This window comes from Falco cherrug, chromosome Z (genome assembly GCF_023634085.1).
Source record: "Falco cherrug isolate bFalChe1 chromosome Z, bFalChe1.pri, whole genome shotgun sequence".
Lineage (NCBI taxonomy): Eukaryota > Metazoa > Chordata > Aves > Falconiformes > Falconidae > Falco > Falco cherrug.
The window spans coordinates 41,048,177-41,067,392 of NC_073720.1; the positions used below are offsets into that span (position 1 = coordinate 41,048,177).

General features: G+C 37.9%; 1 protein-coding gene across 3 annotated transcripts in view; it reads left to right on the forward strand.

Annotated features, from left to right (window-relative positions):
* The first annotated feature begins 373 nt into the window (after positions 1–373).
* The window catches only part of VPS13A (vacuolar protein sorting 13 homolog A), a 112,591-nt gene continuing 93,748 nt past the window's right edge, over positions 374–19,216 (forward strand). For all 3 annotated transcript variants that reach the window (XM_055698571.1, XM_055698573.1, XM_055698572.1), the window contains exons 1-14: positions 374–558; positions 7,150–7,193; positions 7,710–7,752; positions 8,738–8,833; positions 9,118–9,219; positions 9,893–10,002; positions 10,351–10,410; positions 11,581–11,640; positions 11,870–11,950; positions 12,903–12,960; positions 15,201–15,328; positions 15,545–15,651; positions 16,321–16,492; positions 16,859–16,921. In XM_055698571.1, the coding sequence (XP_055554546.1) occupies positions 459–558; positions 7,150–7,193; positions 7,710–7,752; positions 8,738–8,833; positions 9,118–9,219; positions 9,893–10,002; positions 10,351–10,410; positions 11,581–11,640; positions 11,870–11,950; positions 12,903–12,960; positions 15,201–15,328; positions 15,545–15,651; positions 16,321–16,492; positions 16,859–16,921 (1,224 nt within the window). In that variant the 5' untranslated portion in view covers positions 374–458. The remainder of the gene's footprint in view (positions 559–7,149; positions 7,194–7,709; positions 7,753–8,737; positions 8,834–9,117; positions 9,220–9,892; positions 10,003–10,350; positions 10,411–11,580; positions 11,641–11,869; positions 11,951–12,902; positions 12,961–15,200; positions 15,329–15,544; positions 15,652–16,320; positions 16,493–16,858; positions 16,922–19,216) is intronic.

Below are 19,216 nucleotides of genomic sequence, written 5' to 3' on the forward strand. Positions count from 1 at the left end.
TACTACGCTTAAAACTCCTCGGACAAGATAACCGCTATCTTAAAAACAAACAAAAGTCCTCTGCCCGTCTGAAAACCTCGTGTTCGCCTCGGAATTCGTACGAGACGGCCCCGGCAACAGTGGGAGGCACGCAAAGAGCCCGCGCCCCTCCCGCCCCGCGTGCGCAGCCGCACCAGGCAGCCACACGGCGCCTGCGCGCAGGGACGCGGCCCATGGCGCATGCGCACAGCGCGGCGTTGGGGGCGCCGCGTTTGGACAGCCGGCGGGAGGAGGGCGGGGCGGAGGCGGCGGGGTGGCCGGGGCCCGCCCCCTCGGGCCGCGCCGCGGGGCGGGGCGCCGCAGCGTGCGTGTGGGGGGCGGGGCGGGGCCGCGGCCAGGCAGGGTCGGAAGACGGAGCCGGGGGCGCGGCGGCGCTGTTACAGCCGCTGTCCCCGCTGCCGGGGCGGCGACGGGGCAGGATGGTGTTTGAGTCGCTGGTCGTGGACGTCCTGAACCGTTTTCTCGGTGACTACGTGGTGAACCTGGACAGCTCCCAGCTGAAGCTGGGCATCTGGGGAGGTACGGGGCTGCCGCGCCGCGGGGGGCCGCGCCGCCCGGCCCAGCCGGTCTGCCTGCCCGCCCGCACGCCGCCCTCAGCACCCCGCGGCGCTTCCCGCCCTGCCGGGCCCGGGGCCGCCCTGCGGCCCGCGCGAAGGGGGCGGCCGGGGCGCTGTCCCTCCGGCCCGGGTCGGGCCGCGCCCGCCGCCGCGCTGGGCTGCCTGCCCGCAGCTCTGCCGCCGCTCCGCCTGCTGGGCAGCCCGGCAGCTTAAAAATAGTCGTGAGGGCGGGAGGGCTGGGGAGGCGGCGTCCGCGGGGGGCGTGGAGCAGCCGGCTGCGGCAGCGGGGGCGGCGGGGCGGGAGGCGTCCGCGGGGCCGGGAGGAGCCGCAAAGCGAGGGACAGATAAAACCCGGCCAGAGTGCTTCAGGTGCGCGAATGCCTGGTGGGGCTTTACGTTTTCTTCTGGAGCTGATGATGCTGTCTTGCCCTGGCTGGGGGCGCCCCTCGGCTGGGCGCTTGCGGGTGTCGGGACCCGCGCGGTCCGTTTGCGGAGGGCTGGGCGGGCCGCGCCGGCGCCTGGCCCGAGGCGGGCGGGCTGGAACCCTACCCCGAAATCGGGAGCGGGGTCTCGATAGCGTTGAAGTTGCCGGCAGTGTGCGGAGGAAGTTAGCAGCCTCCCTGCAAACAGCAGTGACATGCCGTTTCTTTTTCGTAGCCTGGAATAACTTGTCATTTTTAAAGTTAAAGGACGAGGAATAGAAACGGTCTTAGGCGTTTGCAAAGGCTGTGACCAACTGTGCTAGGCGGGGTAGGTAATGGTCAGTGTCAGTTCTGAAGTGTGCTGTGTGAACGTGCCCTGTTGAGATCTCTTTAGTAACGTATGCACAAGAAGGTGGTGACGAAGGTCTCTTTCCGGTATGTCTGGGCAAAGCGAGGCAGCAGCAGAAGAGTAAGACACGTGCAATTAACAGATAGGTGTGCAGTGACAACTCCTGGTTCAGTTTTGCGTATGCATTCCGGATTTCTGCAGCATCAGCAAAAGAAAAAAAGAGATGCAGGGTTTTCTGATGTGTGCATTCGTGTGTCTGCAAGTGTGGTGCAGTCTCGAGGTATTCCCTACCTATAATTCCATTCTTGGGTACTCACATTTATGAATCAGATTTTGGAAGCTTCTCCTGGAGTTTTTTGTTTTGCATCTTGGACGTTTTTCTTTCGTGATTCTGTTTTCTGAAATGGCGTCCTTATTTGATTCATCTCTGCAGTAGTTTTCCTTCAGTTAGACAAGGCGTTTGTAGGATCCTTGCAAAGTTCACTCTCTTGTGTGAAGCCCTAACACTGCAACAGCACGTGTAAGTGCTGAAGAGAAAGAGTAGTCCTTGATCTGTAGAAGGCTCAATATAGCATATTTATTACAGATTTTATGTGTGCAGCTTATGTGAAAAGATTGATTTTAGCGTGTCTGTCAGCAGAAGTATGTCAAACTAATTGTTTGTTTTGTGTCCTTAACAAGTTCTTCAGTTATCATAGTTTCTTCTTTCTGTTCAGGGAAGCCAAGGAAAATATTTAAAGTAAAATAGGGAAAATTCTGTAAATGTTTTGGCCAATGTTTATACATTACAGAAAGGTAAAAACTTGTTTTTTCCAGCTCTGTAGATTGCTGAGGGTTACTCTTGGCAGCTTACGCTTCTGTGAGGCAAAACTCTTACCAGGTTAGGTGCACATTAGAGCTCTCACTTTTAAAAAAAAAAACCTGAATTTTTTTTTACTTCTGAATGACTGAGTACTCAAGTGAGTTGGTTTTTTTTTTTGATGCTGTATGGAACAAGTTATGACCTGATCGTTTATAGCTAGCCTATTTAAATTAAGACTGGTAACCTATTAGTAGATTGTGGATATATGTGTAAAAACTTTGTGTAGTTTCAGCTTCTGTAAATTTGGGAGCTTTGTTAATGACTTTTAATGAACATGGCTAACATTCTCATTATGCAAAACCGAAATGAGAATTCAGCATGCCATTGAAGGTCTCCAGATTCAATCTGTAGTAAAGTTTTGATGATTTGGCTCCAAACAACATACATGAACACAGTAGTAACTGCAAAAATGTGTTAAAATGTTGTTGCCCTGCCTGCCGCTTAAGAAAATCCACAGATTGAAGGGTAAAAATGCAGATTGTCTCAACACTAAAGAAAAATGCGATGGCTGAAAAACATACTCATGGCTGAAAGCTGCAAGAACTGAATGACCTGAAATACAAAAGGCAGTGCATAAAGGAGAATGTAGGACAATCTGTACACGTGAGAAAGGTAATTTGAACATGTAAGACTACTATTGAAATGGCCAGGGCTTAGGAAAGAATGTAACTGGGAAGGAAATTTTATTCCTTTAAAACTCTGTAGTGTAAAGCAGAACAGAAAGCTACTGTGTTAGGCAGCCATCAAGGAAAGAGATTGGATGGCTAATGCTAGGAAGAATGGTGTTTTAAATCTCTTCCTGTTCCGGTCTTCACTTTAAAAGATATTTCCAATGAGCTGCGTTAACAAATATGTAAGTACTAGGCTTAGATAAACAGGTAAGAGAAGTATTTAGGTAAGTTAGATGTCTTTGAGTGCTGTAGACCTAACAAAGTTGTATTTCAGTACCTGAAGAAATGCCTGAAGCAATGTGAGGTGTTGACAGTTGTTTCTGAGAAGTGCCACTGAGATTTCCAAACAGTATGAGAGACTGAACAGTTTGACCAGAGTCCATGTGGCAACTATTTTCTTTTGAGTGGGTCTAAATAACTTTTAATTCATTGTCTTGGTCAGACCCTCAGTACAGCCCTTTAAAATACTTAATTCTCTGTTGACTCTGCACATTTACTTGTTAGACAGTCTCAAGCATAACTTATTTAACACAAATTAATTGGCTAGCTGGTGTCTCTTACTGGGGCAGCTACATTTGTAGAGATGATACAGGCAGGTAATTGACAAAAGTTTCTCAGCACACAAGCACTTTTAACTTTTTTTTCCATCTAACCTATTTTATAATAGAAGATGACTACTTTTGCATGCCTTGCCTTGTTTAGGTATAGCAGATGCAGCAGCACCCCCACCCCCCCACCCCCCCCCCTTAACATATTAGTAATTTGAATTGACTGAGGGGTGAAGTTTCTGCTGCCTGTCATGACCTATTTCACAATAGATGTCAATAGAAGAGGTATTTGGCAGCATCGGATCCTCAGAGACTTACAGTTTGCCTCTAGAAAACATGCTTAAACAGGAGTAATTAACAGCACAAACACAAGTGGGAAATGACTGGCAAAAGCAGCAGTTTCTATAAAAGTGATCAAAGGTGGTCACAAGCTGGCAGTGCTGTTGCTAAAAACCATAAATTCTGTTAAAATATGTAAGGAGGAGTATTGGATACTGGTCAGATACCAGCTGAGATATTTTCATTCATCTCAGCTGCCTTCCCGGTGCCCACCTCCCTTCCCTCCATACTTATTTACAGAGATGTGATTAATACACAGGTTAAATCTGCAGGATTTTTATGTGGTTTAATTTTCTTCCCCCTCTTTAGCTTCTGTTGACATCCTTAACACAATTTCATTTAGGCCTCTTTGGTGAAATGACTTACTGAGTGTTTTCTTATTTTCTAGCTCTCTTCTTGCAAGCTTTCTTGGTAGTAGATACTGGTTCATGCATTCAAATTCATGAAGTGATTTTGAGTATCTAAACCTAAAACTATAAACCTTTCTAGAATTTTGACAAATGTTTGATTTTGATGAATCATTTACGATGTCCAGAGATCTATAAAACTAAGAATTTGCTTTGTAATATAGCTGAAATAAAACCTAGACTGTGCTATAAGTATTTATAAATGTTCTGGCTTTTATTGTTGTTTTTTGGCTGTTAGCCTGCAAGTTTCAACGTAGATATTTATACAACTCCAGTTACTTGTATATACTATATATAATCATGGTTGCTTAGTTGGGCAATTCTTAACCCATCAGATGGGGTTTTGTCTGGATGCATTGCTGTTGTCAAAACAAAACATCCAATTGCCTGCAGCAGTGGGGGAAAACAACAACCCCAAAACCCCAACAGAACCAAACAACCAATTTTTGATGTATTTTGAAATTCTTGCAATTAAAAGCCATCGGCAGTGCTCCAAGATGGTACAATTCAGTAGCTGTTATGATCTGTAACAGGCCTTTTGTTCCCTGATTTTTCTGCTTCTGTTTGTAAGGTCTTCCCCCACCCCAGTAGAACAGTCAGGATACAGTGCAATTGCACTTGGAGTGCAAGCGAAGCAGCTGAGTGTGATAGAGACTAAATGTTGGCAATGAAAGAGAATGTTGACATGGTCAGCTACTGCATTTCGAATCTTGAGTGTTAAAATTGGTTGCCAGCTGAGGTGTGGTAACTTTGAACATTCCTGCAAGTAAACAGAACTATTTGCGATCTCTCTCTTGCAGTCTCTCTCAAGTGTAGGAAGAAGAAAGGCTGCATAAATATATAAAACATAAGGGCTTAACATTCACTATGGTCAGACTCTCAGTCAAGGTTTTCGTAAGTAAACTGGTATTTTAGTGAATGTGTTCCAGTAATTTTATGCTAAAATTGAGATAATTGAAGTTTTACTGATTTCTAGCTCTTCTAATGATTTTCACTGAAACCTTTAAACTTACTAATTGTAAAATCATAAGTATAGGAAAAATGTTAAAGAATTTTTTACCCCACTTCCCAATATTTCATGTAGAATTGTCAAAGCCTGCTTGTTTGAAACAGTATCAATCCTGTGTTCATTCTCTGCCACTATGATGTGCTCAGATAAAACGAGCTGTAGGCCTCTATTACAAAATACTGTTTGAAAGTGCTTGAGATAATAATCCTTGCTTACTTCGCAGTACTTTTTCAGAAGCATTACGCTTGCCAAATTATTGCAGTTTAAGTTACTGTGCCTAACCTGAAATGTGGCATGAGCCAAAACCTTGATAAATGAGAGGTAATGTCAATAATGGAAGTAAAGAAACTAAACTCAACTTGAGCTGTTCCATGTGTCATGTAGTCTTAGAGTTTGCCTATGAACGTTTTTACCATTAGTGGTGTCTTGGAGAAGCAAAAGCTTTTTTTTTGTGTGTGTCACATAATGGAGCTTTTTCTAATGAGTGTTAAAATGGTCTGTGCAGGGTCAGCTTTATCAGGGAAAAAAATTAGAGTAGAATCGAACCCAATGATATATAAAAAAATATCACCTGGTTATTACCTACGAAGACTATGTAGACTAGTTGTAGTTACAGACCACTTCTGGGAATGCTTTCTTTGAACCTTTTTTTTTTTTATTTTCCTTTTCTAATGCTCCTGTCAATATGTGTATATTATAAAGCTTAGAATCAGAACGACCAGCTCTCAAAAGGCATCCTTCTGCATGTACTATTTCTCTGGAGAGTCTGGTGGCACATGTCAGATGTGTAGACTTTTACTGGAAACCGATAATAGATCATTATAATGCATAAATTAAATCTTTAAAGACTGTAAGTATTTTGCAAGTACAAGATGGATGGATTAGTTTACCTGATCACTTCTTCCACAGTGGTTCAATAACTTGAGCCAACTGTTTTAATGAATACATTTTTGAGATCAGGGTTCTGTTTCCCAAAATCAGCAGTACTTTGAACAGTAGTCTAATGCCATTAGCACTATCTAGTTGCAAGAATATTTCTTGCAGTTGAAGCTTCTGTCTCCCCATATGTTTGGCCATTTCTAACTTGTGTCCCCAAAAGGAAGACATTACTGGGTCAATCAAATCTTCATTTGCAGTCTCAAGTTGTATTCTTTTCCAGGCCTGTAATCTCCTTCTGGTTTCCTGAATCTCATTTATGTCCCTAATCAGCTATATCAAGTGTCTGTTCTATGTGCATGTATTAACACTACAAGTAATTCAGAGGTAACTGTTGCAGGTGTTCCATCCTTCTAGAATTTGCAGAAGACATTGCTTCAGACGATGTGCATGTTTTTAAGTTATGAGTTTCCTGGCCCCTTCCAGTGTTCCTTTGTGTCTGATGCAAGTGTCTGATGGCAAGTGTGCTGTAAAAATGGATCTTGCAATTCAAATTTTCTGTGTTTACAGGGTACTGAATTTATTGTTTTAAGACATTTTAAAATTAGATTTACTGAAATCTTCCTGTGAACTTCTATAAGCCTATAAATATAACTTGCAAATCTTAAGATCTTTTGAAGGCTAAAAATTCACTCAAAATTTAATGTTGCTGGATTTCCAACAAGCACAGGAAGCAGATGGTTGAGGAAAAAGAAGCAAACTTCTAATTTCAGAGTGGCTCCTTACAAAACGTGACAGTAATTTCCAACACTTTGAGGAATCTTAGGTTCTTTTCCATGGACACGCAAGCTCCATGAGAAAAATCTAAGATATAATTTTGTAGCATGAATGAACAATGTGCTCTTAATCATATTTCATGGATATTTGGGGTGTAGGTTTTGGGTATCTTTCACAGCAGAGAGTTGAAGAACCACAGGTCAGGGACCACTTACTCAGACTTCAGGATGTTTAGTGTGCATCACAATTACTTTGCTCATTGTAGTTTTACTTACTGACTACTTTGCTTTTAGGAGCTGTAGCACTGAAGAATCTTGAAATAAAAGAAAATGCACTGGTAAGTTACTGAAAATAAAAATAAAATGCTAGCAGAAATGATTCTTGAATGATGTTTTGGGTTGTACGTGATTTTTTTGGTTCTTATTTTAAAATACACTATCATTTAAATGAAAATTTGCTGGTTTTTTCTCTGAACTTGTGTGCTAGTCTAATTAATTTGCGATTAAATTTAAAGGTGAATTTGTATGCTGGTCTTATTTAGTGTTTTCTCCTCAAAACCAAAACTCAGCATTACTGAAAGAATATGTTTAGGTCAAAAGCAATACTGAAAGACCTTTGTTTTTTCTATAGCTCATGAAGCTAGAAACTTGCTCTTGGGAATGTATTTAGCCTAGCATGGCTTAACAGTCTAAATCAGTAACCAGATGCTTGCTTATTCCATTATATTGAACGGGTTTTTTTCAGTGGTTGAAAGCTAGATTTGTTGTTAAGGTTATCATTATCTTTTTCCTATATGGGAATATTTCACGAGTTGCTAAAATGAGCTTAAATCTTCTAAAATACTTTCTTTCAGAGTCAGCTGGATGTGCCATTCAAAGTTAAAGCAGGACATATTGGTAAGTTACATTTTATCAGACACCTGTGCAGGAGTTAAACATACTGCTTTTCCTTGCAGGTGGCTCTAGGCATCCTGAGCAAGTAATCTTCCTAGTTTCCTTGATTTGCATACTTTGTACAGTCTGAAGTTTGTCTCCTAAAAAAAACCTGTTTGAAGCTCCTTTTCTTGAGTTCAGATGGTAAAGTTAAAATATACTAGAGCATTGTCTAATCACTTCAATGTGAGTGAGAAGAGAACCTAACACAACAAAGATGAGCACATGAGCAGGACTGGATCTCATCCCCTGTCTTAGCAAGACTCCATGTTATTTTGCCTTCCACTTCCCTTCCTATCCTGCTTCCCTGTTTTTGTTACTATGAAAAGTTTTTTCATTGCAAGTTGATTGTCTTTTAAGTTAGTGGATTCTTAAAGCAAAGTCTAAAGCCATTATGTTTTGCTTAGATCTACCCTGAAAGTATATATATTTTTCCTGTGAATGACTTAATAGTTTATTAAGACTGGCGCTTCTGTGAAGAATGAGATACACTGTAATCTCAGGATCCTCATGTTCACAAGACATACACACTACTTTTAAGACTGTCTTCCATAGAAGAAGAAAAGTGTGTATTTCAAAAATTCTGGTTTTGTGGGTATTTAGCTGACTGATCACATGTGAGCAGCCCATGCTTTTCTTGTTTATGAGGGTGCTGTAGTGGATTTACAAGGAGGGAGAGGTTGATATTAGGAAGAAGGCATATAATTCAAGGGGGTAAGGAGAAGCCCTGTAGACTTAATAGTTCTGCTTGCCTCATGTTCATTTATGTGCTGTGTGAAACAAACAACCCAAAGAACATGTGCCTCAGATGCACTATTTTTTCTGTTCATTGTAACAATTGTTGAGAGATTTTGTGGTTGATGTTGATTGTATTTCTGATGTTTGGGGTTTTTTTCTCCCAGTCAGCTATTTAACTGTATACCTCAACCTTTTTCTTTTGTGTTTGTAGGTCAACTTAACCTACAGATTCCATGGCAAAACCTTTATACTCAACCTGTTGAGGCAGTTCTTGATGGAGTTTATTTGCTTATTGTGCCCACAGCCAGTAAGTTAATGTGGAGAAAAAAGTGAATATAGACTGGTGGTATTTCAGAAGTACCCAGAATGGGTTGATACTGGTTTTGGGAGCTTTATTTTTAGTAAATACTCCTAGCATGTACATAGTTAGATGATTGGAATGGGGTGTCTTTCAGCAGTTTACATTTAGTCACCTAATTTTTTTCTGTTCCATAACTATTAACAAAATGTGAAAATTACTGCTTTTGAAACAGCATCTTCCAAAAATGTGTAAGGTTTTTTGTATCATACCTTTTTATATTGTTTATTTAGGCATAAAATATGATTCTGAAAAAGAAGCCAGGCAGCTCTTGGAAGCAAGACAAAGGGAATTGCAAAGAATAGAGGAAGCAAAGCAGAAAATAGCTGACCAAGGTAGGAGTCAGAAAAGCTAATGAAAGTGATGTTACTTATTTTAATCAAGAAAGATGTTGCAATTGTCACTTTAAGTGTTTTAGATTCCTGTTTTCCTCTTGATACTTAAACCTAATAGTTACAGATTTAGCATCAATATTGCAGAGCAGGCATCCTGAAAATAAGAAGGTTCAAGCACTGACATGATCTGATATAAACAAGGCTTTTGAAATATTGCTTGTTTGGGTCATGCGTTGGGGGATGTTGTTTCCTCTTCTTTCATAAGAAGCAATTTAACTTTGTTTCCAGTAGCAAACAATTTTTATGGTTAGACTTTTTAAAAGATCCTGTTTAATATGTTCTTTGATACATGTTAAGTCTTAACATGTTAAATTCAACTTCTGGTACTTTCAAGAAATATGTATTGGCTACCGTGAGTATCAGTAGGTGCAAGTCATACTTCTGAACATCTTGATCCTTAATGAAGCAGTCAATAAAGTTGAAGTCACCTAGTCTAAGTATAGAAATGTTATAGATTATACTGAAAGGACATGTTTTTATAAGACTAGAGTACAATGTAATAGAAAGTTTAAATATCTATAGTACAATCTTCATTATGTTACTGTTTTCTCAAGTATAGTTTTAAAAATACTTCAATGCAAACAAAATATTAAATTATTTTCCTTTAACTTAGATAAAGTAAAAGAAGAGAAACAAGACACTTTTGTAGAAAAACTAGTCACTCAGGTCATCAAAAATCTTCAGGTGAAAATTTCCAACATCCATATTCGCTATGAAGATGATGTAAGTACTTCTGTATATCTCAGCATAACAGATAGTGCACTGTAACATGAAATTAGGAACCTGTCTGATTTCTTTTCTCCTAGTTGCTTTCCATGTCAAGAGATTACTAGTAAAGTTTTGGAAGTTTCATAGTCTTAAAAAAAAGTAAAATAAAAAAAAATAGTAATGAAAATGGGTAAAAATCTTGTATCAAAGCATGAAGATGTTTATAAGCATATGATTGGGTACAAAGAAGATACAGTTGTCAGATCTTTGCTATATATAAATATAATGTTGGCTCTTTACTTTGGAATCTAAATTTAGAGCGTAAGATAATCATTTTTTGACATTTCCCCCCTACTCTATCAGATCACAAATCGGAATAACCCCTTGTCATTTGGGATTTCTCTTCAGAATCTAAGTTTGCAGGTAATTTTATTTTTCATTTAAAAAGCAAGTTGATGTATATTGATAGGTTAAGTTATCTTTTTGTGTATTACTGTGCTGTCTGGTAACATGCTGTTTAGTGAGTGTACCTGTAAGTATGAGCAATGCACAATGGTAACTACTTGGTTTATCAAATCCAGCATAAATATTGTGGTGGCATGCCATTGAAGATAAAGTGCTACCATTAAAACAGACCTTCGGAGGAAATTTTTGTTCTTCTGCCTGTTGCACTTCATGGTTGACAGATACTAGGCTATGCTGGATTTGGGCTGTTCAGAATCTATGAATATTTTATGGAAACTGCCATGAGCCCTAAGAAAGGAAGTTTGCACTTGACACTGGGGAGGCAGGAGGAGGACAGGGAAGAGGATGACATCTTGTTTAAAACTAGAGCTCACTTCTTTGATCTGCATGCTCCACTTTAAAGTGCTGATAGTATCATCATAGACTGTATACATCTTTTTTTTTCCTGGAAGAATACCTAGTAGTAGCAATATGCAGATTCTGCTAATTTGCTCTGATTCAGTAGTTTTGTAACTGGTAATTTTATAGACATTTTATAGAAAATATGTATAAGTAAATGTTACTTTTTTCAATGAAATAGCTGTCGTATGAATACTTGTTCCTAGCACACTGAACTGAAAGGTTTTTGCTAGCCCATTCCCCTGAACAATTTTGCTTAGTGAACAGAGGCTTTGGTATTTTTACTGATGCGCTCTTGAAATGGTTATTAGCATTGAAAAAGGTATAATAGCATATGCTGTTTCTGTTGGGCTCAAACTAAAATGCTACTTCCAGAATTATGAAAGAATTCTAGTCTTTTGTTTATCTCTTTCCAAAAAGCCTGCCTAGAAATAATACTGGTGTAAAGGAAAACAGTTTGCAATAGTGAAAACAGAATTTTAAAGAATCTTCTGCTTCTTGTGTGCAGCCTGCCAGTCACTGCGCATGCATGTGTTATTGTTGGGGGGAAGTAGCCTTACTGATTTTCTATGTCATGGCTTAATCATATTAAATCAGAAGGTGGCATCCCAGTATTTTCAGTGGGGTCAATTATGATGCTATTCCTCTCTTTTCCTGTTTTGTTTCAATGATGATAAAATGTTGGTGTATTATAGATACTGGAATGATTTTCTTTATTTCTCATTTCAGACCTCAGATAAGAATTGGAATCCATGTTTACATGATGAAACTGCCAAGTTGTTCTACAAGGTACAGTATACACGATATGCTAAAGAAAGAATTGTTAATAAATTAAGCTGAATTAGAGTTCCTGCCACAAAGTGGGGTCAAGAAAACGTGTAACCATATAGGCTTTAAAATAAAAGGATGTGTAGTCCAAAAAGAACATTCTGAATATTATTCACCCAGACTTTGTGAAATCCAAGTTATTAATCTAAAAGCTGTAGATATAAATATATATGTTCTGTTGCATTTTCAGCTTGTACGACTGGATAACCTTTTTGCTTACTGGAATGTGAAATCAGAGATGTTCTACCATCGTGGTTGTGATGAGTCGTTGGTAAGTTGTAGAAGAATGGCTGCAGAAGCATGGCCTTAGAATCTCTGAAGATCTGCACGGTCCAGGCCTGGTATTAGAATAGGCCTGTAATCAGAATTGCACTGAAGTTGCTGTGCTGAAGATAACAAGAAAGGTAGCCTTGAGCTATTCGTGAATCCTGAGACCAAGTAATTATGTCGTGCCAACAGGCCGTGGCTGTAACAAGCTACAGCTGCTGGGAAAGCAGGTGCAGGGCCAAGAAGGATAGGGACCTGTATGGGAATATAGGGAGTAACAAACTACAAGGCTGAAGCACAGCAACACAACTAGCTACATGGATAGAATGCTTACTTTAGTCATGATAATTAGGGGTGTGAGAACCGCGCGCATTTAGAGACTACTAACCAATTATATTTCTGCTTTACGAATATGCATGTGTATCGGTTCTATATAAGTAGTGTTAGAAACTAATAAAGTTGAGCAAGATGCATAACTCGTATTGAGTGTCTTCTTGACTCTGGCGAACCCTTCTTCCAACAGTAAGTAAAGCATGAGATAATGTACCTAGTATTCCAGTTAATAGATTGAAGCGTAGAGCATGCTTCACATTCAGTTCTGCTTCCATTTATGTCACTGTCCTGGAGAAATGTCTTGTTACTAACAGCTTTTTTAGGAAAAAAATAGTAAATGTTAAGATTTGTATGGGATGAAAGTAAAATACTTATTTGATAAACTTTAAAGTCCTTTACCAGTTACAAAATTACACACAATATAAAGTCATCTTACTATTCAGTGATTTTTATTAGCTAAAAATAGAAGCCTTATTCTGTTTAAAACATAGATGAATATTTTTAATTTTATTGTATGTCAGAGGGATTATCTGAAACCTGTACTAAAATGCTAACTTTTTAAATATTAGAATTTTAGAATGAAATTTAAATGTGACTTATGTTTAACTCCATTGTGTATATAGGTTAACTTAAAACACGGAGTTGCCAGCCACAATGTGATTCCAGAAGGTTATGATTTTGGTAAGTGGTATTGTATTTGGATTTGTAATATGCATGTATACTTCTAAATTTTAATGCTTCTCAGAGGCTGCTGCTTTGGCTGTTATTCAAAAATCTTAACGAGTGCAGTTTAGTTCTTCTGTAGCAATAACTTCTCTCTCTTGACAGTGAATACTGTACCATATCTGTAGCCTTAAAAAGACTTTGATTAAAAAAAGTCTTGAGTCATGTATCATTCTAATGGAATGTCATACGTAAATCTTCATTGTTCACATCAATTGATATAGTTCCTTATTTTAAGAAGTTTAGCAATAGTATGTGCATCCTGTAAGTTTTGTGAATCGGACTGATTTGAGTAATAGCTTGATGTTTTTGATGTCAGCTGCCTTGTGTGAAGTGTATCTTTTTTCATTAGAGGTGGAAACAGTAATCACACAATTTGAAAACACCATTTTGATATTTTTTTTTTTTAGCATTGCCATATTGCAGGTTTTATTGCTCTGGGTGGTACTTTAGTTTGAAAGTTATATTGGCTCTACTCAGACATGGCGATGGTTTACTTTTCATTGTACAGAAGATACATGAGTTTTATTTCTCATGTGCATTTACTTGGTTGTTTAGTAAATGTTTATAAGGCAGAATGGCCTTTGAAGTGGCTTGTTTTCTAGGAAGCAAGTCCTCAGCTCACTATAGCCAGGTTTACAAAGGGCATTGTTAATTTTATGGATTTTTCTTGCTGCCTTTGCTTGGAAGAGGAAGCTTTTTGTGTCTCTGACTGCCAGAGGACTATTTGATAATTTTTTCTGCTTTCTTATCTTTTTCAGTTGCTAGCTTTAAACTTACTTTCTTGTAAGAGTCAAACATCGTCAGTTGTCTAAGTCTTTACATAGAAGTTAAAAATACTTGTATGCAAAATTGCAGGATTCTGGATTTATACTCTTAAAAAGCAGTACCTTCAGAGATGCAGTGTTTGAAGAATTAAATCATGCTGATATTCTGTGGTAAATGAAAATTTTGGCTTTTTTAGAGCAACTCTTTTTAGATTGAGACATTGATAGAAAGGTAGTAAGCACAAAGTCTGCTTCTGTCATTTGGTCTAAATGCAAACATAATACTTACACATAGGAAGGACAAAAAATGAAATTTAGGAAACTAAATACAGGGAGAAGATGAATAGAAATGCTGCCACATAAAATGTGTAGATAAAAGTAAAATAAGGTTCAGAAGAAATACAGGGCTTAAAATGAAATGAAGGTAAATTGATGTAAGCATGGTTTCATCTTGCAAAAATACCCGTTTCCCCTTTATATGAACCTTTTGGTGAATTTAGAATATTTGGTATGTAGATAGTCTATCAGTATGGCTGTTGAAATCAAAGGAATTTTATATGATAAAATACAATATACACAAATTCTTATTGTTGGATCAACTGCTGAAACAGAAGGAAAAACATGGCATTGAATGCCTGGTATTGCCAAGTTGTGGAACTATTAAAACATTTCTGCTCTGAATATTTTTCTTGTGATGTGCTTTGCTTTATGTAGGATCCATATTATTTTTTCCATGCTTACTTGGGCTTGGATTTAGAAATGTGGAATGTTTGGTTTTCTCCACTGTTGTGAGTATAATTCATCAAACAGTGTAAAACGTCAGTAACATTAAACAAAAAAATTCTTATGGAATAAGAATTATAGTGAAATAAGCGCTATGTTTGAAACTGACTTGTCCTAGCCAAAAAAAAAAAATAATCCTAAAGCAGATAGATTTAAATTAGATATAAGGAAGAAATCCTTTACTGTGAGGGTGGTGGGGCACTGGCACAGGTTGCCCAGAGAAGTTGGATGCCCCATCCGTGGAAGTGCTCAAGGCCAGGTTGGATGGGGATTTGAACAACCTGGTCTAATGGAAGGTGTCCCTGCTTGTGGCAGGGTGGCTGGAACTAGATGATCTTTAAGGTCCCTTCCAACCCAAACGATTCTGTGATTCTTTAAAACACCTGCCATGTAATACTGCATACAGAAAAATTTGTGAAAAGGTTCCAGAAATATTTGTTCCACAAATGCTGCCAGGATAAAACTGGAAATGGAGTAGAGATTAGATTATATTTTAAGCTATGTTGATGAAGTCTTTGTGTTTTGAATTCTAACATTTTAAAATGAACCATCTGGATAACAAGAGCTGATAAAATAAAATATTATGTATAATTTATGACAGTCTTAAATTATTTAATTGCACTTCTTGTATAATTTCCTGTTTTTTAGTATTCCGCCCAATTTCAGCTAGAGCCAAACTCCTTATGAATCCTCGATCTGATGTGGACTTTTCATCACCGAAAATGGACTTAGATGTAAATTTACAGGATATAACTGTTGAATTCAATAAGCCACAGGTATAAACTTTTTTTATAAAGTTATATGTAATGTGGTAAAAGAGTTAGTTTGCAAGAATAATAAGAAAAGCAGACTGAAATTTTATAATAAACTTACAGGATCAATTAACTTCTTCATTTTGTTTTTCTTTATAAATTTCTTTTTGAAGAGGAGCTTGATTCACATTGTTATTGGACAATAATGCTCGGTTTGATTTATTTTTTTTTTTTTTTTAGTACTTCAGTGTTATGGAGCTTCTTGAGTCTATTGATATGATGACTCGAAATCTGCCATATAGGAAGTACAGACCTGATGTTCCATTGCATAACAATGCAAAGACATGGTAGGCCACCTCAGACTTGGAAAATAATTTGTTAGTTATTAATTTGAAATAATTACTGAAGGATTGTTTCTTACTTAAGGAGGTTAGAACTAACTTTCTTCTGAAACAGTCTTTTTTTATTTTTTTCCCTTAATCTAGGAGTTTTTAATTTTTTAAGCTTAAAACCCCCCATTAGTAGGGACCTCAAACCAGAGGTGAGGACATAATATTTGAAAGCCTGCATTTTGCTGTCTTGAAGACCATTATCAGAAACTTGTCTGATACTATTTTAATATGCTAACTCTGTTTTAGTGAAGGCTACCCCATTATATTAGATACTATTACAGGAACATAGCTATTATAAAAAAATGGGCAAACCTTTTCAATACAGATAGCAGATTTGATTTCTTATGAATGTGTTTTATTATTCACACATATGTATCCATATATTTGTGGGCACTTTCTGTACAAAATTACTTTCTAGTTTTAAGTAGTAGCAACATGTCAACCTTGTATGCAAAAAAATTAAAATCCTTATGTTCCTCTACTGATCAGAAGTGTAATATTAGACAAGGAATCTAATTTTTTCACAACCTGAAGTTGTATTTAGTGGGAGTCTGCATAGCTGTAGTTGTCTTTTCAATATACCAAATGAGATGTAAGCTATACTTAATTTGTCTTTGTTTTTAGGTGGAAGTATGTTATTTATGGCATTCTTGAGGTAAATGTTCAACCTAAGCTCCGAGTGTGGTCATGGGAACATATTCGGTACCATAGGAAACAAGTGAAGAACTATAAAGAGATGTATAAAACAAAGATAACATCAAAAAAACCTAATGAAGAAATCTTAAAGTTGTTGGAGGTTAGCCATTTTCTGTTTGAAGGCTTAAATATTGTTCATTTTGATATTTGCTTAAAAAATGTTTACATGTTCCTAAGTCAGTACTGAGGTTAAAATAATTGATAATGGCCAGACTTGCAACTTCATTAGTATCTTTCTCTGTGAGTATTATTAACAAAGAGACTAGATAATTTTTTTTAATTAGTAACTGCAGTGAAGAACTTACTGGTGTGCTTTTTCTTTTCCACGTTTATTTTAAGTTTTCAGCTTGAGCAAATTAACTTGGGTTGCAATGAAAGAGTTGTTTACTGTGATTCCCTGTAAAACTGAGCTGTGAAATCTAATCAAAAGAAATTGTCAAAAAATAATTTCTCATCTCCTTTCTAGGAATTTGAAAAGGCCTTGGATATTTTTAACATCACTCTAGCAAGGCAACAAGCAGAAGTTGAGGTAAAATTTCATCATTTAAGTGACTTGAACTGTAACATGAGGTTGTGGAGATTTTAGGCAGATGCATTTGAATTATAGTGATTGAATTGTGCATCACACAGTCTTTCTGTTTTCCTGGTATTTCATGTTTGTTCTTATAAGGCATTGTTAGTTTCAGCCTTTAATTAAGCAAATATTAAATAGCTTCATATACTGCTTCTTCAGAATAACTGATCTGGGATAAATTTCTTTCCACTTTGGGTGAGAAAGATCTATTGTGGAAAATATGATCAAAGGATAATGGGGTAATCAAGTTGGAAGCAATTATACCCAAAGCTTCAAGCCTCCTCCCTGCCCCCCAGCAGCCTAGACTATTTTTTCCTTTCTTTCCTGATACCCTGTTATGTAGGTTGAACACCTGTATATGTAGTATGCTGACCTGTTACTATTCACAAGTGTCATTTGGAATACAGCAAAAGCAGAGTAAATATAAGTAGATGATCACAATTAGGCAAGGTAATGTAGCAGTTCCACTTAATTTGTTAACCTTGTTTTTCCTAGGTTAGTGTACTGCTTAGTTTTCAGTGCAGTGTCTGACCATCAGTCCAGGAGACTGAAGTGAAATCTGTATAGATTTTCTGAAATCTGGGGTCTTTCTCCATTAATAATCAATGTGACTAAAAGTAAGCAGAATGAGAAGCTAAGAATCTGAAATACTGTATTGATAATTAACGAACATTAATAATTTTTTATGGCAGTGCTTGAATTTTTTTTTTTTTTTGTGTGGAGTATATTAAGTATGGTACTAATGCAGTCACTGCAGTGACAGATAGGGTGCTTTGAAACCAAAATTCTGAACAGGAATCCATAAATGGGATTTTTCCCTCTAGTTATCTGTATGTGCGCTCACATTTGGATGCTTGTATGATCATTATTCAGACCTCTACATAACCAGAAGACATATTCATGTCCTTCCCTCTCAGTTGTTTGGCTAGGTTGGAGTGCTTTTCATGAGAGTTTTTTTTGTTTTGTTTTGTTTTAGTTCTCATTTAATTTTGGCATGTTTTTGTCTTGTAGCATATAGTTTCTTCTGGGTTTATCTTCTTCCTCCTCCTCCTTTTTGCAAAGTGACAAAGATCCCAGGGAATTTCCTGATTTCCTGTCTAGTCTTACTCTTCTTTTCTCCAGTGTGATCATGCTGCTTACAAAAGTTTATGTCATACTGCATTCCTGACCACTTTCTGGTCCTGAGTTTTAAGATAAATTTCTGTAGTGCTTAGAATTAGGTTGCAAGCAAATGAATTTTAATTTGTTTGGGCTTTAAGCCTTGTATTTGAAGTATTAGAAAAGCATCTTGGAAGATCACCTAGCTAACTCTGAATTTATTTCCAAGTATTGAAAATCAGGTCGCTATGATGCTAAACTGTGTTGTACCTCCATCTATCTGTCACAACTTATCTGTCTTATTGTTATCAGGTCATATCTCTGAAATTGGTCTCAAAGGACTTCTAAGAGGCAAAATCTGCTGCTAGCTTAGTGTCTTGACAGTTACGCTTAAGTCTCCTAGGAATTTAAAGTAGCACCCTTTAGATGTGGGCTGAGTAAAACCAGATAAAGGATCCTACTGTTTGTTAAGGTGTTTTGTTTTTTTAAAAAATACCTTAGAGTTGCATTTCAGGGGCTTGCTTTTCTTTAGATAGACTTTGAAATCAAGCGCCCCAGCACTCAACATTTGTGAAAACAGTACAATCTGATTTTCTGGGAACTTTGTAGCAAGAACTTTATATTCAAAACCTCAGGCCACTTTTTCATCTTTATCACTAGTGCCCTAAGTACCAAATACAAGCCTCAGTGAACCATGCATCAAGTCTCTGTATCAGACAGCTTGAGAAATTTTGTGCTCTCCTTCTAGAGAAGACTTCATAGATGATTAACTGAAACTGGAGTACAGGATGATGCTCTTGATTCTCACTTCTAGTCAAAGCAGTTTACCTTGCTGAGTAATCTTTCCACAGACTATGACTGTATTCAGTATTAAACTATTGTAAATGAAGGACAGGAGAAGCTCAGCAGGATTTCTTCAGGAAATTTCTTTAGTACCCATACTGCATAAATGTTTTCTTCATCCGTGCAGAAGTGCAGATCACCTCCCTTCTGTCTGTAGCCTTTCTTACCTTGGATTCTGGTGCCAGCTGCTGCCTAAGATGTTGAGAATCACAGCTTTAAGCATCACTTTTTTATCTCCATGGCAGTTGTCCTTCAACAACTCCTTGGTGTCCTAGAAACCTCTGATTTCAGAGGTTTAACAGACTTTTT